Raw genomic sequence first — 16,015 nt, forward strand, 5'->3', positions numbered from 1 at the left:
CTCCAAAATGGTGAATTCTAGAGATGAGATAAGAGTGACTGCCTTTGATATCAAGGCAGCGTTTATCTATTGCAGTATCAAGAAGCACTGGTAATACTGAAGTTAGTGGTCATCAAAATGAAAATAATTACAGTACTGTGCAAAAGTCTTAGGGGCACATGTAAATAAATTCAGAAAAACAAATATGTTTTCAAAAAAACATACAGAGCAGTAAACAGTAAGAAAAAAGTAATATCAAATGAATATTTGGTGAGACCACCCTTTGCCTTTAAAACTGCATCAATCCTCTTAGGTACACTGTTGAAAGGTTTTATAAGAAAATTGCCTGGCAGGTTGTTCTAAGCACCTTGGAGACCTTATCACTGTTTTTCTTCAGACTTTGGCTGTCTTGTTTGCTTCTGTCTCTCCAGGTAATCCTAGACAGCCTCGATGATGCTGAGATCAGGGCCTATGGAAGCCATACCATCTGAGACCACATAAAAAGTCTAGGATGCCCAAGACTTTTGCATAATACTGTATATTTCTCACAGAAGAAGATGGTTTTGGTTGTTGGATGTCAACCATCCCTGGCCCAGAACATTAATATGTCCCATTGTCTGACTGAACACTCTCCATTTCTTGGATGAGTACAGCTCCAACAACATTCAAGCACCTCCACACCATCCAGGGATAAGTAACTGGCACAGAGTCCTCCATCCTGAACATTCATTCTCTCTGTCTCTGAGGTACAGTGGCATGCCAGCTCCCAAATGCACTGCATTTACTCACAGAAGTAACACCGACAGCACCTCTCACACCTGCAGTCCCAAATTGAAGGGTAAGTGTGAAGGTGCGAGGTGCGTGCGCATAGGTGCATTTATGTGGTAACCCCCCTTCCCACCCTGTACATACCTTCCGGAATTGAAAAAATTATCAACGGCCATTCATTGCTGCTGCATCCAAATCCTGGAATTTCATTCCCAACAGCACTATGGGAGCACCTTCAACATATGGACTGCTGCCAGTCAAGAAAGCACTGACCACCACCTTCTCAGAGGCAACTAGGGATGAGCAATAAATGCTAGCCTTACCTGCACCTAAACCCTGAATAATGATTAAATATAGGTACAAACATCCCATATCAACAAAATTCAAGTGACTTCATGTTACCATTTAAAATTACTTCCAAAATAAATCTAGTCAATCTCCCCAGATCTTCTGAGGTCTCGATTATACATGAATCAAGTGTATCATTATTTCCATCCACCTTTGATAAAGACAAACATTTCATTACAATCATTTTACAATCATTACAATCAGTTCACATATTATTCTTCCTTCCATTGATGGACGGATCAACCTCTTCACTCCCCATAATTTCTGAGTTACCATAATATTGAAACTACTTTGATCTTTTGTTCCCTCAGAAGTATAAATTGCATTCCTCCTTGTTTCTAAAACTGGAACAGTTTTGTGTACCCATTTAATCTATCAAAGTCCCTTTCTATTTTGCTTGCTTTCAGCTGACTTAGCACAAATGTGTCCATGTTTCCCAGTCACGGATAATCATTGTGGAAAGCTAAAACTCAAAAACTGACCCATTAAGACACCACTTGTTACATACTGATGATTGACAAAACACCTGCCAGTTACTCCATCTTACCGAGCTTATGGTTGGCTTCAAGTCCATGCGCTACTTTACAACAGCATCACTCAGACACCTTTCTGAATCATTGGTTAATATATTCATTCTTCTCTAATGTTCCCCTTATTTTCCAATGATAATTCCCAGCTTATGCTCTTAGCATTATTTCATTAATCAGTCTAAGTAATTTTTCACTGGTTAATCTATTAAAAACCGATAGTTTTAAAGTTTTTTTTGGGTTACATTACCTATATATTTGCTTTCTCCTAAACTATTAAAGCCTTTCTTTGTAAATCCCCACATTCACATATGATAATAAATCATCACTCCAGGTCAATGGCTCTCATGTATTCCAGAATAGGATGCCCACAAACATATTCAGTGATTGAAATGTGGTCTAATAGTATTTTGTAAAGATAGACCTTGGTAGAGTAAGCTTATCTCTGGACCAGTGGTGTAAAAGTGGTGTAGGGCAGTTTCATTGTAAATGCTATCCCGTGCTGAATACACTGATGCCTTGTCACATCATCAGCTTATCCGTCAATGAATAAGAGGGTGATCAAAGTTACCAAGTATCAGATTGACCTGGGACAACCTGGTCCACCTGATACCAGGTGACACAGTAGCAAAACGGTTTGTGTAACACAATTACAGTGTCAGTGAACTAGGTTTAATTCCACTGCTGTCTGTGAGGAGTTTGTAAGTTCTCCCCTTAACCTACTAGATTGTGTAGCTATTGATTCTGGAAGGTCAGGTCTCAAAAAGGAAACTATGAACCTTATCCTGGAAGCAAATAACCGGGACTCCCAGATTTCATCCCAAATCATCTCACAGTTACATGGTCTCCAACAGGGTGGGAAAAGGAAAATATACTATCCTCAACATTCCTGGTTCAGGGAAGAGAAATATTTGTTGGGGGTTCCTACGAGACTGGTCAATTTCAAGTTCTAAACTTACTCTCAGAGATGGTTTCTTCCACAGCTTCTGTAAAGGAGTCCGGCTCATCTTCACATGAGAGCTGCCTCCACTGATTCCAGTCTCCAAACAAGGCCTGCAGTTCTGGAGTTACCACTGCACCGCACAACAGCACTATCACTTTGTACACTGGTCTCAGTATCCTGTGCAGTCCACGCTCCTGCCCATAGAGAACAATCCAGTCCAAGAACTGCGGTGACAGGACGACCAAGAGGCATTTACACTTATTAAAATGATTATGATCCTGGCTCGTAAACGAGGTGTCCTCACTTATTGAAAGGGGCAGAACCTCCAAATGATGGCTTGAGGTGAGCAAGTTGGCAAGGTAGTCAGTCCACTCACTTGCATCTTCTGTGTTAAGAATCACCACATCAGGTTTGATCATTTGGCCTGAAAGAGAAAGTAATTGGTTAGAATTATTTTTACATTTTTAAACCATTCCCATTCATTGATGGCACTATGAGGATGAGGAGAAGATGGCTGTGTCGCTGGTCAAGGTTAGGAATGGTTCACTATCCTGTGACAGGACATTGTTCCACCCTGATCTTCTCCACTCTCGCACAGAGCTCTCACATGCCAGGTATGCTGCACGTACCACACTCCCAAGTATACTGTGCCCAAGGAACAGCTCAATCTTTTAGACTGGAAAAATGAAAATTAATCCACAGAACATTAAATTTTTGAGCATGCTTTGAAATAGTCACTTTTATTTAGCTTGCAGACTTCCAGGAGTAACAGGGTATATCTGTAAATTTCTCCAAGTGCTGAGTAGGAATGTTCATTAATAGATGGATTTAATCCAATGTATTCTTGATTACTATTGCACATGCTAACATTAAAGAGATTGCTTTTTACAATAAAAGGGCACTATACAAGTCCAAGTACATCTCATCAGTTGTGCCATGTGCTATGACATTTGATTCACTGCTGTACCAGACACTTGTGTTAATTGGGAGTTCGTATTCTTAGCCCGTCACTCCTACTGGGGCCTAGGCCACTGACAGCAGCTCATTAGAGCCAGTCTTTCAAGCTCTCCCCAGGTGTAGCCTATCTTACACCCTCCTCTCCCAAGAATGAGGTCTTTGAAGCTTCTGCCGGTGTTTCTGTAGCTCCGGGTTTTGACGGGATGGGGTTGCTAGCCCCATTCCTGACCCTCCTCCTTTCACAGCAGGGCTTGGGACCATTCACGGCAGCATTTAATTGGGAGTTACCACCCTTAATAAAGAGTCAGAGCTGTGCCACACAGAAACAGGTCCTTTGCCCCAAGCTATCTGTTCTACCCTTCTAAACTAATCCCATTTACCTACATTAGGACCAAGGTTCCAGACACCCCATTTTAGACACCCTAATCTTGGAAACGTTAAGCACTCCCTCACTTCCTGAAGCTGAGATGCTCCAGAACATGACTGTCCCTTGTTCTGAATTCTCCCTCAGTGAATACAGTTGAGATACTTGAGCAACACAGAAAAAAGTACTGGCTTTTGCCATTTCCTTTCCAGTCCTGATAAAGGGCTGGCACATCAGCCTGAAATGTCGACTGTTTGGTTGTCTCCAGAGATGTCGCCTGACTTGCTGAGTTCCTCCAGTGTTTTGTGAGTCCTAGACGCATGATGTTCTGATTTCAGTTCCTGATGGCTGTTATACATTTCCTCTTTGCCTCTACATCAGCCTCTCAACACCCTTTGTCATCCAGGATTCCATAAATCTTGCTGACTTTACTTTTCATGTTGACCCTGGTCTCTCAGCATCTCTCTCTCCCACTTCAGGTTAGACAAATGTCCAAAAACATCCTTCCCAGCCCAAACCATCACTCAGCAGTGATTCCAACAGATCAGCCTGTGAAATCAAATTGGAATCAACCCCAAGTCAAACGAATGTGGATGCAGATCACTTGGTACAATGTGAACACAGTTTTCTTCTGGCTGCAAGTTCAGAAATATACGTCCAAAACAAAGTTCGCTCCAAATTGAGCTGACAGTACTAATTTAAATTTATATCCTGTGATTAAGCAGTCATTACAAATTTGGTTCCAGTTTTGTAATTTTTTTAAATCTCAAAATATTTAAACTTTTTAGTTTAATTTATCGAAATTATTTATTTAAACTTTCATTAAGTGATCCTACCTTTCTTCTTTGGAGGAATAAAGGAGTTTATTCCTTCATGGATCTGTTCCAAGATGGCCGATCGGTGTCTTTTGAGAAATTAGTAACTAAATACTCTCTCTTGTATTCACATTTCCTGCAATACCTTCAGGTCAGACACTTTCTACAAAAATACTTAAGTAATTTTCCATATATACAAGATTCTGCCCTGTTAGATATTTTAAAAATGAATCCTTCAGTGAAGAGTTTTATTGGGAAAATTTATAACTTATTGTTACAACAGCACAATTACCCTTCACTTAAGATTAAGCAAGATTGGGAGAGAGCTTAACATGACCCTGATAGCAGAAGATTGGTTGCAGATTTTGAAATTGGTTAACTCTTTTTTGATTTGTGCCAATCACTCTTTAATTCAATTTAAAATTGTACATCGTTACTATTTGACAAAGGAGAGACTATCTAATGGAAGTTGTCATTTTAATCTGTTATTTAAATGTTGTAAATTGGTGGTTTAATCATGACCATGTTTTTAGAAACTGAGTTCTGTGCGCAATACAGATACGTTTTATCACATTTCTACAATAAATACCAAATGGAAGTGAAAAAAAAGTTTCCTAATGTTGATAGTCAGTGTGACAGATGTAAAACCGAGACAGCCACATTGACACAAGTTTTTGTTGTGTTCTGTACTGAAACATTTTTGGAAGTCTATTTTCTCTACAATTTCTCAAGTTTTAAAAATTAATTTACAACCTAATAAATTAACAGTTTTATTTGGTATAATCCCTCAATATATTCATGGTACTTCTCTATCAGACCATGTAATTGCATTCGTTACATTATTGACCAGAAGGGCTATTTTGTTGAAATGGAAAGATGCTGCTCCTACTTTGATACAATGGTTCTCTCAGTTGATGCTATGTCTTAGTTTGAAGAAAATCAGAAGTCGAACTTCTGATCCTCGATTTAATTTTGAGAAAAGGTGGGGTTCATTCACCCAATACTATCATCTGATTTGAGTTAATTAATATGGTTTCCTTCCGATTTTTCTTTAAGTGGATTTGAGTTGGCGGATTGATGTTTTTTTTTAAAATTGGGAGCTTGTATGATGTATAGCTCCAGGGTTGTGCTCCCAATGGTTTTTTTTTATTTTTTAGTTACTAGGGTTTTTTTAGTTAGTAGGGGTTCTATTTTTCCTTCCTTTTCTTTCAAAAAAAATTCTTAACACTTTATTTTCTCTTATTATGATTGATATATTGCTTAGCTTTGTTAATCAGTTATTTGCCAATTCAATTCCTTATTGTACATAATGACATATTGACTTAATGTATCTTTTTTGTTAATCAATAATGATTAATAAAGAAGATTTTTAAATGAAAATGAGCTGACAAGAGAAATGCTGACAGTCTCAAACTATGTAGAAGACTTCTTGATTTTCTGTCCTCACCAGCCTGTTGATGTCATTCTTTCTGACAAAACAGAATTAATTAGAATAAAAACGCCATGTACATCTTGCACATCTCTCTTGTGTTTTCTGACTATGTCTCCTAAGATTTAAATATTTCGGCTGTGAAGCTGCAGTAAGTTATAAACTCCGCCAGTTCCAGCATGGGAAATATCCCCAGCATCCGGGACACCTTCAAAAGGCAATGCCTCAAAAACGTGGCATCGATCATTAAGGACCCCCATCACCCAGGCCATGCTCTTGTCTCATTGCTACCAACAAGGAGAAGGTGCAGGAGCCCGAAGACACACACAATCTTTCAGGAACAGCTTACTCCTCTCTGCCGTCAAATATCTGAATGGACAATTGAACCCTTCATTGGTATTATCCTCCTCTCTTTTTGCACTACTTGAATAATTCATTAAAAATACATATTTATTGTAATTCATAGTTTTTATTATTCTGTATTGCAATGTACTGCTGCAGCAAAACAACAAATTTCACAACAAATGCCGGTGATACTAAACCCCAAAGGCCTCCTGAGATTAAACAGCAGTGTGGACCCACCGGTCAATTCAATTAGGGGGTTGGTTTGGGAAACTGGAAAATCTCTGGCGCTATGTGAGGCAACCTTATGTGCAACTGATACTTCTGAGGCCACATTGAGGCAACTTTACTCTGCTGTGAAATGCCTGACTTCTGCTGCATTTCATTGCTTCACCTTGGACAGCACAAAAGTAACTCGTATCTTGGTTGTGAAATGCAGTCATTACCACAAATTCTACTGCAGGGATGGGTCTGTGACAAGTGATCAGAATTTCAGATTATGCCTTCTGAGGTGACAGCAGCATGTAAGCATGCTATTTTGGATGAAAGTAACGTGACCCAATGTTCTGACATCACGGTATGCAGGAGCACAGACAAAAATAGAGATAAAGCTGAGCAAACCACAGCTTTTTTGAGAGATGAGAATAAAATGGTAATCAGACTCCTTCGATAGGAACATCTGTAGGTGTTGGAGCCTCATTGACCGATGACCAGATCAGAGGAAATTTTCTGCTGGCGATAATCTAACGTCTCTATGTGACCTAACTAGAAATGTGAATATCCATTCACACAATCCAGCCCATCTAAAGATTGCTAATGTGCACATGCTGCCCAGCACTGTCAGTGATTATCAGAATCAGAATCAGGTTTATTACCACCAGCATGTGACGTAAAATTGTTAACGTAGCAGCAGCAGTTCAATGGAATACATAATCTAGCAGAGAAAATATATATATATAATAAAATAAAAAATAATATACAAACAACTAAATCAATTAAGTACATTGATTAGTTTTTTTTAATGTGCAAAAACAGAAATACTGTATATTAAACAAAAGTGAAGTAGTGTCCAAGATTTCAATGGCCATTTAGGAATCAGATGGCAGAGGGGAAGAAGCTGTTCTTGAATTGTTGAGTGTGTGCCTCCTACCTGATGGTAACAGGGAGAGAAGGACATGCCCTGGGTGCAGGAGGTCCTTAATAATGGACACTGCCTTTCTAAGACACCGCTCCCTGAAGGTGTCCTGGGTACTTTGTAGGCTGGTACCCAAAATGCAGCTAACTAGATTTATAACCTTCTGCAGCTTCTTTCGGTCCTATGCAGTAGCCCCTCCATACCAGACAGTGATTTAGCCTGTCAGAATGCTCCCCACCGTCCAACTACATAAGTTTTTGATATATTTGTTGACATGCCAAATCTCTTCAAACTCCTAATAAAGTATAGTCACTTCTTTTTAAATACAGTGATATGTTGGGACCAGTTAGATCCTCAGAGATCTTGACATCCAGGAATTTGAAGCTGCCCACTCTCTCCACTTCTGATCCCTTTCTGAGGATTGGTATGTGTTCCTTCGTCTTACCCTTCCTGAAGTCCACAATCAGCTGTTTCGTCTTACTGACGTTGAGTGCCAGACTGTTGCTATGGCACCACTCCACTAGTTGGCATATCTCACTCCTCTACGCCCTCTCGTCACCACCTGAGATTCTACCAACAGTGGTTGTATCATCAGCAAATTCTGCACTGGGCTAAGCGGCCCCCCCCCCCCCCCCGAGGTGCACCAGTGTTGATTATCAGGGAGGAGAATATGTTATCACCAATCCACACAGATTGTGGTCTTCTGGTTAGGAAGTTGAGGATCCAATTGCAGAGGGAGGTACAGAGGCCCAGGTTCTGCAACTTCTCAATCAGGATTGTGGGAACAATGGTATTAAATGCTGAGCTATAATTAATGAACAGCATCCTGGCATAGGTGTTTGCATTGTCCAGGTGGTCTAAAGCCGTGTGGAGAGCCATTGAGATTGTGTCTGTCGTTGACCTATTGTGGCGATAGGCAAATTGCAAAGGGTCCAGGTCCTTGCTGAGGCAAGAGTTCAATCTAGTCATGACCAACCTCTCAAAGCATTTCATCACTGTTGATGTGAGTGCTACCAGGCAATAGTCATTAAGACAGCACATATTATTCTTCTTAGGCACTGGTATAATTGTTGCCTTTTTGAAGCAAGTGAGAACTTCCACCCATAGCAGTGAATAGCTTGAATGTTAAAATCAATCATTGTCATACTGGTGTGCATTAATTTTGCGTTAGTAAATAAAACTTACTGCCTTTATTGACATTTATCATGTTGAATCATTACAAACAGTAAAAGAGAGCATTGTTTTTATATCGCAGTTCCTGAATGTGACTTGTGATGTTCACAAAACACAGTTGTGACCAACACAAAGCACAGTGAGACCTAAAACACAAAGAACCTTTCAGGAGAAATAGCAGCTGCCAAATGGACCATTAAAAAAATTCTGGCTCACGTCGTCAATCTCAAGTTAAAATCATAAATTTTAAAACAGAACAGCACAGCACCAGAACAAGTCCTTCAGTGCATAATGTGTGTGCCAAAAACAGTGCCAAATTAAACAAAAATTTCATCTACCTGTGTATGATCTACATCGCTCCATTCCCTGCATGATAATGTTCCTGTCTAAAAGCCTCATACTGCAAGATAGGTTATTGCTAATCCTCAGTACACAAGTGCAAAGGAGAACAAAATGATTGTTACTCTGGATCCACTGCAGATTAAAGAACAGAATAAAAAAGGATAATATACACAAATATAAAAGCATTCCTATAAAACACAAGTAACTTTGAGTGTGGCTGTACATACATAAGATTAGCTTATATACATAGACAGTATGGACATAAAACGACACTAGGTGCAGTAGTATCTGACCATCGAGTGATTGACAGGAAATGATAAAGTGACAGAGTGATTCTTGGCATGAGGAATTCCTCTAGGTAGCAGCAGGGCAGATGAAAGCACAGTAGGACAATGTGTCAGGGTAGGTAAGAGGTGTTGGTGTGCTATTGCAAAGTGGCAGTGGTTGGGGGGGGGGGATGAAGGGTGCTGAGGGGTTGTGGAGATGAGTGGCTGATGTGGATGTTGTGGTGACGGGAGGTGGTGAGATGGTTTAATGGATGGAGGTGTTGCTCAGCCCGACGCCTTGGTGAATGTAACTGGTGGTCAAGGCGTGGATGCTGCGTAGCTTCTTCCAAGATAGGAGTGGAACAAGCAACCCATAAGCAGGTTGAGAGGGATGCTTCATTATATTGCTGGTCTTTCCCCCCTGCCCCCCACCCCCTTTCTGGATATCTGGCCTTGATGGTGCATAGGCTGGTGCCAGTGACACATTGAGCAGTTTTAACTGCCTGTTCTACAGCCTTGCTGTCCACTGGAGTACAGTTTCCATACAACATATGCAGCATGCTACGATGTACGTAAGTGAGCCTGGGCTCCTATTTGCCCGATCCAATGTCTAAAAGCACAGGCTCTCCCCAGGCTGTGTTCCTTCACCCCTCTTCTTCTCACTTTATACAAACGACTGCATCTCCACAGACAAATCCATAGAAAATCCCAAAGTTCTCGCATGACGCAACGATAGTCGTCTCATCTGTAATGATGTTGTGACCTGCTATCAATGAGAAGTAGACCACCTCGCAGCATGGTGTCCTCGTAACAACTTGGAGCTTAATCCTATTAAGATAGTGGAGATGAGGACTGACTTCTGACAACAAAACCCCTACTTACCGCCCCCCCTTAAAATGAATAATCAGGCTGCCTGTAGTCGAGTCATTTAAATTCATGGGGATTACTATTACCAATATATTGAAGTGAGACCAGCCGTTTTGCTCTAATCTAGGAAAGCTCAGTAAAGAATGTTCTTCACCACCATTATAGGAAAAGGAACATCTTAGAGTGTATCCCAATGATTTTTTATGCAGCCATTGTTGAGAGTGTTGTAACCACTTCTATCTGCATTTGGCTTCCCACCGCCTCCTCCCTCTTCAAGTCCAGTCTCAGCAGAGAAGATCGAGTGTCAGCAGGAGACATTAAAAGACCTGTTCATCACCAGAGTGGAGACCTGAAAAAAAACTACTGCTGATTCCATCCACCCTAGCAGTCACCATATTTATCAAATTGCCATCACAGAGACACTGCCTTCACCACCAGGAAGGGATACATGTCATCTCCAAAGCTTCTCAATACAACTCACTCATGAGTTATACCTAACTGTCCCTACACAACAAATGGTCTTTCCTGCTCCATGGAAAGAAGTACTGTTGACATTTCGGGATATAGATGCTGCCTGGCCTCCTAAGTTCCTTCAGCACTTTGTGTGTGTTACTTGGATTTCCAGCATCTGTAGATTTTCTCTTGTTTGTCTTTCCTGCTCTCCTTGTTTCGCTGATAGTTATTGAATCTGTTCATATGTTCCCATTTATTTAAGCTTGATTCTTGACGTTTGCGGATGTGACCAATTCCTCATGGCTTTTTGCACCATTAAATTGATGCTCGTTACTGTGTTGTAGTATTGTCCTGTGTTTTATGCTTGGTATCAAATCACAGTCAATTCTGGTATGTTTCACATACTGACAATAAAGTGATTCTTATGGAAAATCTGGCACATCCTCTCCATCACCTACTGAATACGAGGCGGGGCACCCTTTCAAACAGACTCACTCAGCTCCGCTGTCACAAGAATGGTAACAGAAAATCTCCCCCACCAAATGCAGTAACATATAAAGCAGTTCATCTGTGTTCTACACATCATAGTACAATAGCCTCTGCTTCATTGTTATGGTGAATTATTGCACATTGGTAAATTACATATTGTGTATATTATTATTCTGTACTTTATTATTAGTTAAGTCTGCACACTGCTCAGTGTGTTTTTAAATGTTACTGCTGTAACAAAAGAATTTCCTCCTCGGGATCAATACAGTGTTTATTATTACTATTCTGATTCTGAGAATGCACTCAATTACAAATCAGTGAGTATTGATGTGCATAGACCCCCTCTCTTCAGCCTCCTCAGAAAGTAAAGAGTTTACTGATTATGAATGTCCTGAATTCAATTCCCACTGAATGCAGACGGCCATTCAGTGTTGGTACATTTAATTTCACTAATCTTCAAAGGGCAGGGAAATCCTACCTGCTATGTATCTATCTATCTATCTATCTATCCCTAATATCGTGATATTGACTGGTGACCTGAAATAAAGTATCAAATAAACACAATTTCTATCTTTCTCTAAAAAACTTATTTTGAAAGCTTTATTACACACACAAAATGCTGGTGGGAACACAGGCCAGGCAGCATCTATAAGGAGAATCACTGTCGACGTTTCGGGCCGAGACCCTTCGTCAGGACTCTCCCTATAGATGCTGCCTGGCCTGCTGTGTTCCACCAGCATTTTGTGTGTGTTGTTTGAATTTCCAGCATCCGGCAGATTTCCTCGTGTTTGAAAGCTTTGTTAGTCCGGTTTTATCGGCACCAGTTTCCAACCTGCCTGTCCCACTGCCAGCGATAATCTGAGGGTAAAGATTAAAAGGGTTTGCCAAAACTGTTCTTGGATATCCAACTAATAGAGTGTGAGATCTTTTCTCCTACCTAAATAAGTTGCTGTTTGCTCGCAGGTAAACTTTATACTGTAAATCTCGCCACGAACATATTTTAATAAAATAATATACTAGCGATATTCTGATCCTAATCTTTAAATTAGACAAATAAAATGGTTCTAAGCCACTTCTGGTTTAAAACCATTAACAAAAGCAACTTTTACTTCCTTATTTTAAAATAACCACTGCACTGTTTGCATATCAGGATCATTGACTCTTCCCCGTTTCAACTTACTGCTGACGGCTTAAGAGAAAAATTAATCGGGCAACATTTCCTTGACTCTCGAGCTTAAAACTATAATGTTCTCAAACTGGATTTCAGGGAAACCACTGATGGATATTTGCGCAAACCACAACGGCCCCGAGCCACTCTTGGGCAGAGGTCTATCGCTTTAATCGCACAATTTCCGCAATAGATTCAATCGACAGTGCATGTTAAAATGTGAGAAATGTAAACGTTGTCCGCAAATACTTTAAAAACTTCACAAGTTGAAAATTATGACCAGAAAGTGCCAAAATATATGCCTAGATCCAGGGTGTTTCACTTGCCCCATTATCTCAGCCGCAGTGAGGCGATTCTATGCACTTTCCGGGCAAATAGTTTACCCAACCGCTATAGGGAGAGGGGTCAAGTCTGAGTTAACTCAGCGTTTAATTTAATAGACTATGGTATGATCGTCCTGACACCGACGGTCCTGGTCGGGGCTAACGTGGACTGAGGTGTCCTGGGAATCTCACTCCTTAATTCCTCCGGACTCATGGCCCCAGGACACACACACAAGCGCCGCGAGTCCCCTAGGGCGGGGATGAGGCTAGAGGTGAAGTGGGTTACCTGAGGCTGACATGGTCCCGGCAGCGGCCGCTCTCACCCACCCAGCCCGACAGATGGGGCATCACACCGGGCCGACTCGGCAGCCCGGCCTGTTGTGTCCGGACACTCGGTGGGGTACGGGACAGAGCTGCACCGCTTCTCTCCTCTCCGCCGCTTCTAATTTCCTACTCTGCTTCGCCGGGGCCGTCACTTCCTCAGAGGTGGCGGCGCTGTTCCCACGATCGTGTTCCTTCCCCGCCCCCTCATTCACCTCCTCCCCCGGTCCTGCTCCTCCCCCTCCGCGTTCCTCTACTCACCCTTCGCCCCTTCCTTCACCTCTAAACTCGCTCATCCTCCTACCTCCTTCTCTTCCCATCCCTTCACCCTCCTACCCCATCTATTCACCTTCACCCCCATCCCCACCCCCACAGGCCAAACACAGAAGAAACTATAATGCACACTTCACTAACTTGTGATTGGCCTGTCAGGGTTCATTGCACTTTCAAACAGTTCAACTATAGCGTGTTTTTATTAGCTTGCCAGATGTCACTGGCATGGTACTCCCTTTGCTTTACTTCCTTCAAAAGCATGGCGGTGAGCCCCTTCCTCCATCAAATGAGATTTTTATGGTGAAGGTGGTCCACTCTCCCTCAACACAGCAATGAAGGACTTGGTGAATGGGAAACACTTGGTGTTCACTTGTGCTCTATGGTGGTATAGGCAGCGAATATCCCCACTTTCAACTCTTTCAGAATTAGGTTTATTATTACTGACATATGTCATGAAATGTATTGTTTTGTGGCAACAGTACAGAGCCAGACACAAAAACTACAATGAGTTACAAAAATTAATAAATAGAGAAATATCAACATGGTGTTTGTGGGTCCAGAAATTTGATGACAGGGGGAAGCAGCCATTCCTAAAACGTTCAGTGTGCATCTTCAGGCTTCTGTGCCTCCTCACTGATGAGAAGAGGAAATGGCCCAGGTGGAGGTGGTCCGTAGTGGTGGGGAGGGGGACTTGGGCACGTGATGGAGCCTCCAACCATCTGTAGCCACTTTTGATCCTGAACGTTGGGCTCTTCATCCAAAGCAGCGATGCAGCCAGTCATAATGTTCTCTGCTGTCCATTCGTAGAAATTTGCTAGAGTTTAAAATGACATACCAAATCTCCTCAAGTTCCTAATGAATTATAGCTATTGGCATGCCTTAGTGATTACGTCAATTTCCTGGGCCCAGGGTAAATCCTCCGAGTTGGAAGTGACGAAGACCTTTTCACTTCAGACTGGTGTGTATTCTCCCGACTTTTCCTTCTTGGAGTCCACAATCAGTTCCTTGGTCTTGCTGATGTTGAGTGCAACACCACTCAACCAGCCCTGTGCAGCTTGTCATCACAAATCAAATGAAGGTCATTGTTAAAACAGCTGGCGAATTGGGGTAGCAGCCACAAAATGCTGAAGGAGGGGGGGGCTGAGCAGATGCACACCTTGCCGAAGGGTGACCTGCAGGCTAGTGGAGGGAAGGAGTGTCTGTCCAAGTATATAAGATATAGCACCGGCTGGTGGTGTAGTGGCATCAGCTTTAGGGTGAGAGGTCCCTTGTTCGAATCCAGCCAGTTCCCTTGTACACTCTCCATCCTTACCTGGGTTGAGTGTCGAGCTAGCAACTTGACTGAAGAGGGCTCTGTCAGGTTTCAGATGCCCAAGACACGCTGCACAATGAGCAAAATGCTTGTCTCCCTGACAACTCCACAAGGAGTTAAAGAAAGAAAGACACACACTCAAAATATAGGAGCAGAATTAGGCCATTTGGCATCAATGTTCATGATTAAACATCCAGAGAAATCCAAAAACCAGAAACAGACAAATGCACAACTTCACAGGACTGAGATACACTGAGCAATAAACAGAGAGGCAGATGATAGGTGGAACACAATGAGACATAGGTGGCAGCAATACAGGTAATAATGAGTAATAGAGGAGCCAGAGTAGACCAGGAGAGGGGACAGGAGCACATGGCAATACCAAATCACACCCAGGGGGAAACGCAAAAAAAGACAGAGTTCAACTGGAGGTACTGATACTACACTAACTTTGTTTTCTACAGCTGCAAGATAACAATAGCCTGAACAATGAAGACAAATATGTCATATACAGTAACTGCTTTATCACTCTATCTACTTGTATTGCCACTCTCTGGAAGCGACTGCATCCAAAGATCTCTCTGTACATCAAAGATAGTAACATCTTTGTTACCTGCCACTTACTGAGGAAATTCTTACATTTTAATTTTTCGAGATACACCATGGTAACAGGATCCTCTGATCCAATGAGTCCACATGCCCAATTACACCCATGTGACCAACTAACCTACTAATCTGTACATCTTTGGAACGTGGGAGAAAACCAGACCACCCAGAGGAAATCCACACAGGCACAGGGAGAATGTACAAATTCCTACTGACTGCAACTGAATTGAACCCTGGTCACTGATGTTCTAATAGCATAATGCTGACTGCTATGCTACCATGCCACCCTGGTATTTTGACCTCCCAAAATGCATCATCTCACACTTATCCAGTTTAAACACCATTCTGCAATTTCCCTCCCAAATTTCCAATTGATCTACATCTGCTGCATCCTTTGTCAACCTTCAACACTATCCACAGATCCATCAATTTTCATATCTTCTGAAAAATAACTAGTCAGCCCAATAGCAATTTAATGCAGATCATTAATTAATATGTAGAGTGAATAAACAACAGTGGTCCTAGCAACTTCCTTGTGGAATACAACTAGTCACAGGCCTCCAGTTAGAAAAATACCTCTCCACCACTACACTCAGTCTTCTATGACAAAGCCAATTTCTGAGGTCTCCCATTAGGTCCTGCTTCTTAAACATTCTCCTAAAGCAGGGGTTGGCAACCCGCGGCTCTTTCATCTCTGTGCTGCGGCTCCCTGTGGTTTTGGAAAATAAATGATGAGTATTTAATTAAAATGCATTTTATGTTAGTTTGTTAGTTTTTGAAATGTAATTCTAAATTTGAAGATTATGGTGATCTTG

The 16,015-nt window shown here is 41.6% G+C and overlaps 1 protein-coding gene across 3 annotated transcripts in view; it reads right to left on the reverse strand.

Annotated features, from left to right (window-relative positions):
* pik3ap1 (phosphoinositide-3-kinase adaptor protein 1) overlaps positions 1-13,220 on the reverse strand; it is a 139,194-nt gene extending 125,974 nt beyond the window's left edge. For 2 of the 3 annotated variants that reach the window (XM_059946228.1, XM_059946229.1), the window contains exons 1-2: positions 12,975-13,220; positions 2,582-2,989 (exon numbers count right to left, since the gene is read on the reverse strand). In XM_059946228.1, coding sequence (XP_059802211.1) covers positions 2,582-2,989; positions 12,975-12,987 — 421 coding nt within the window. In that variant the 5' untranslated portion in view covers positions 12,988-13,220. The remainder of the gene's footprint in view (positions 1-2,581; positions 2,990-12,974) is intronic. The other variant, XM_059946227.1, reaches the window with a different exon arrangement.
* Between the last annotated feature and the right edge of the window lie 2,795 nt (positions 13,221-16,015).

Source organism: Hypanus sabinus, chromosome 21 (genome assembly GCF_030144855.1).
Source record: "Hypanus sabinus isolate sHypSab1 chromosome 21, sHypSab1.hap1, whole genome shotgun sequence".
NCBI classification, from domain to species: domain Eukaryota; kingdom Metazoa; phylum Chordata; class Chondrichthyes; order Myliobatiformes; family Dasyatidae; genus Hypanus; species Hypanus sabinus.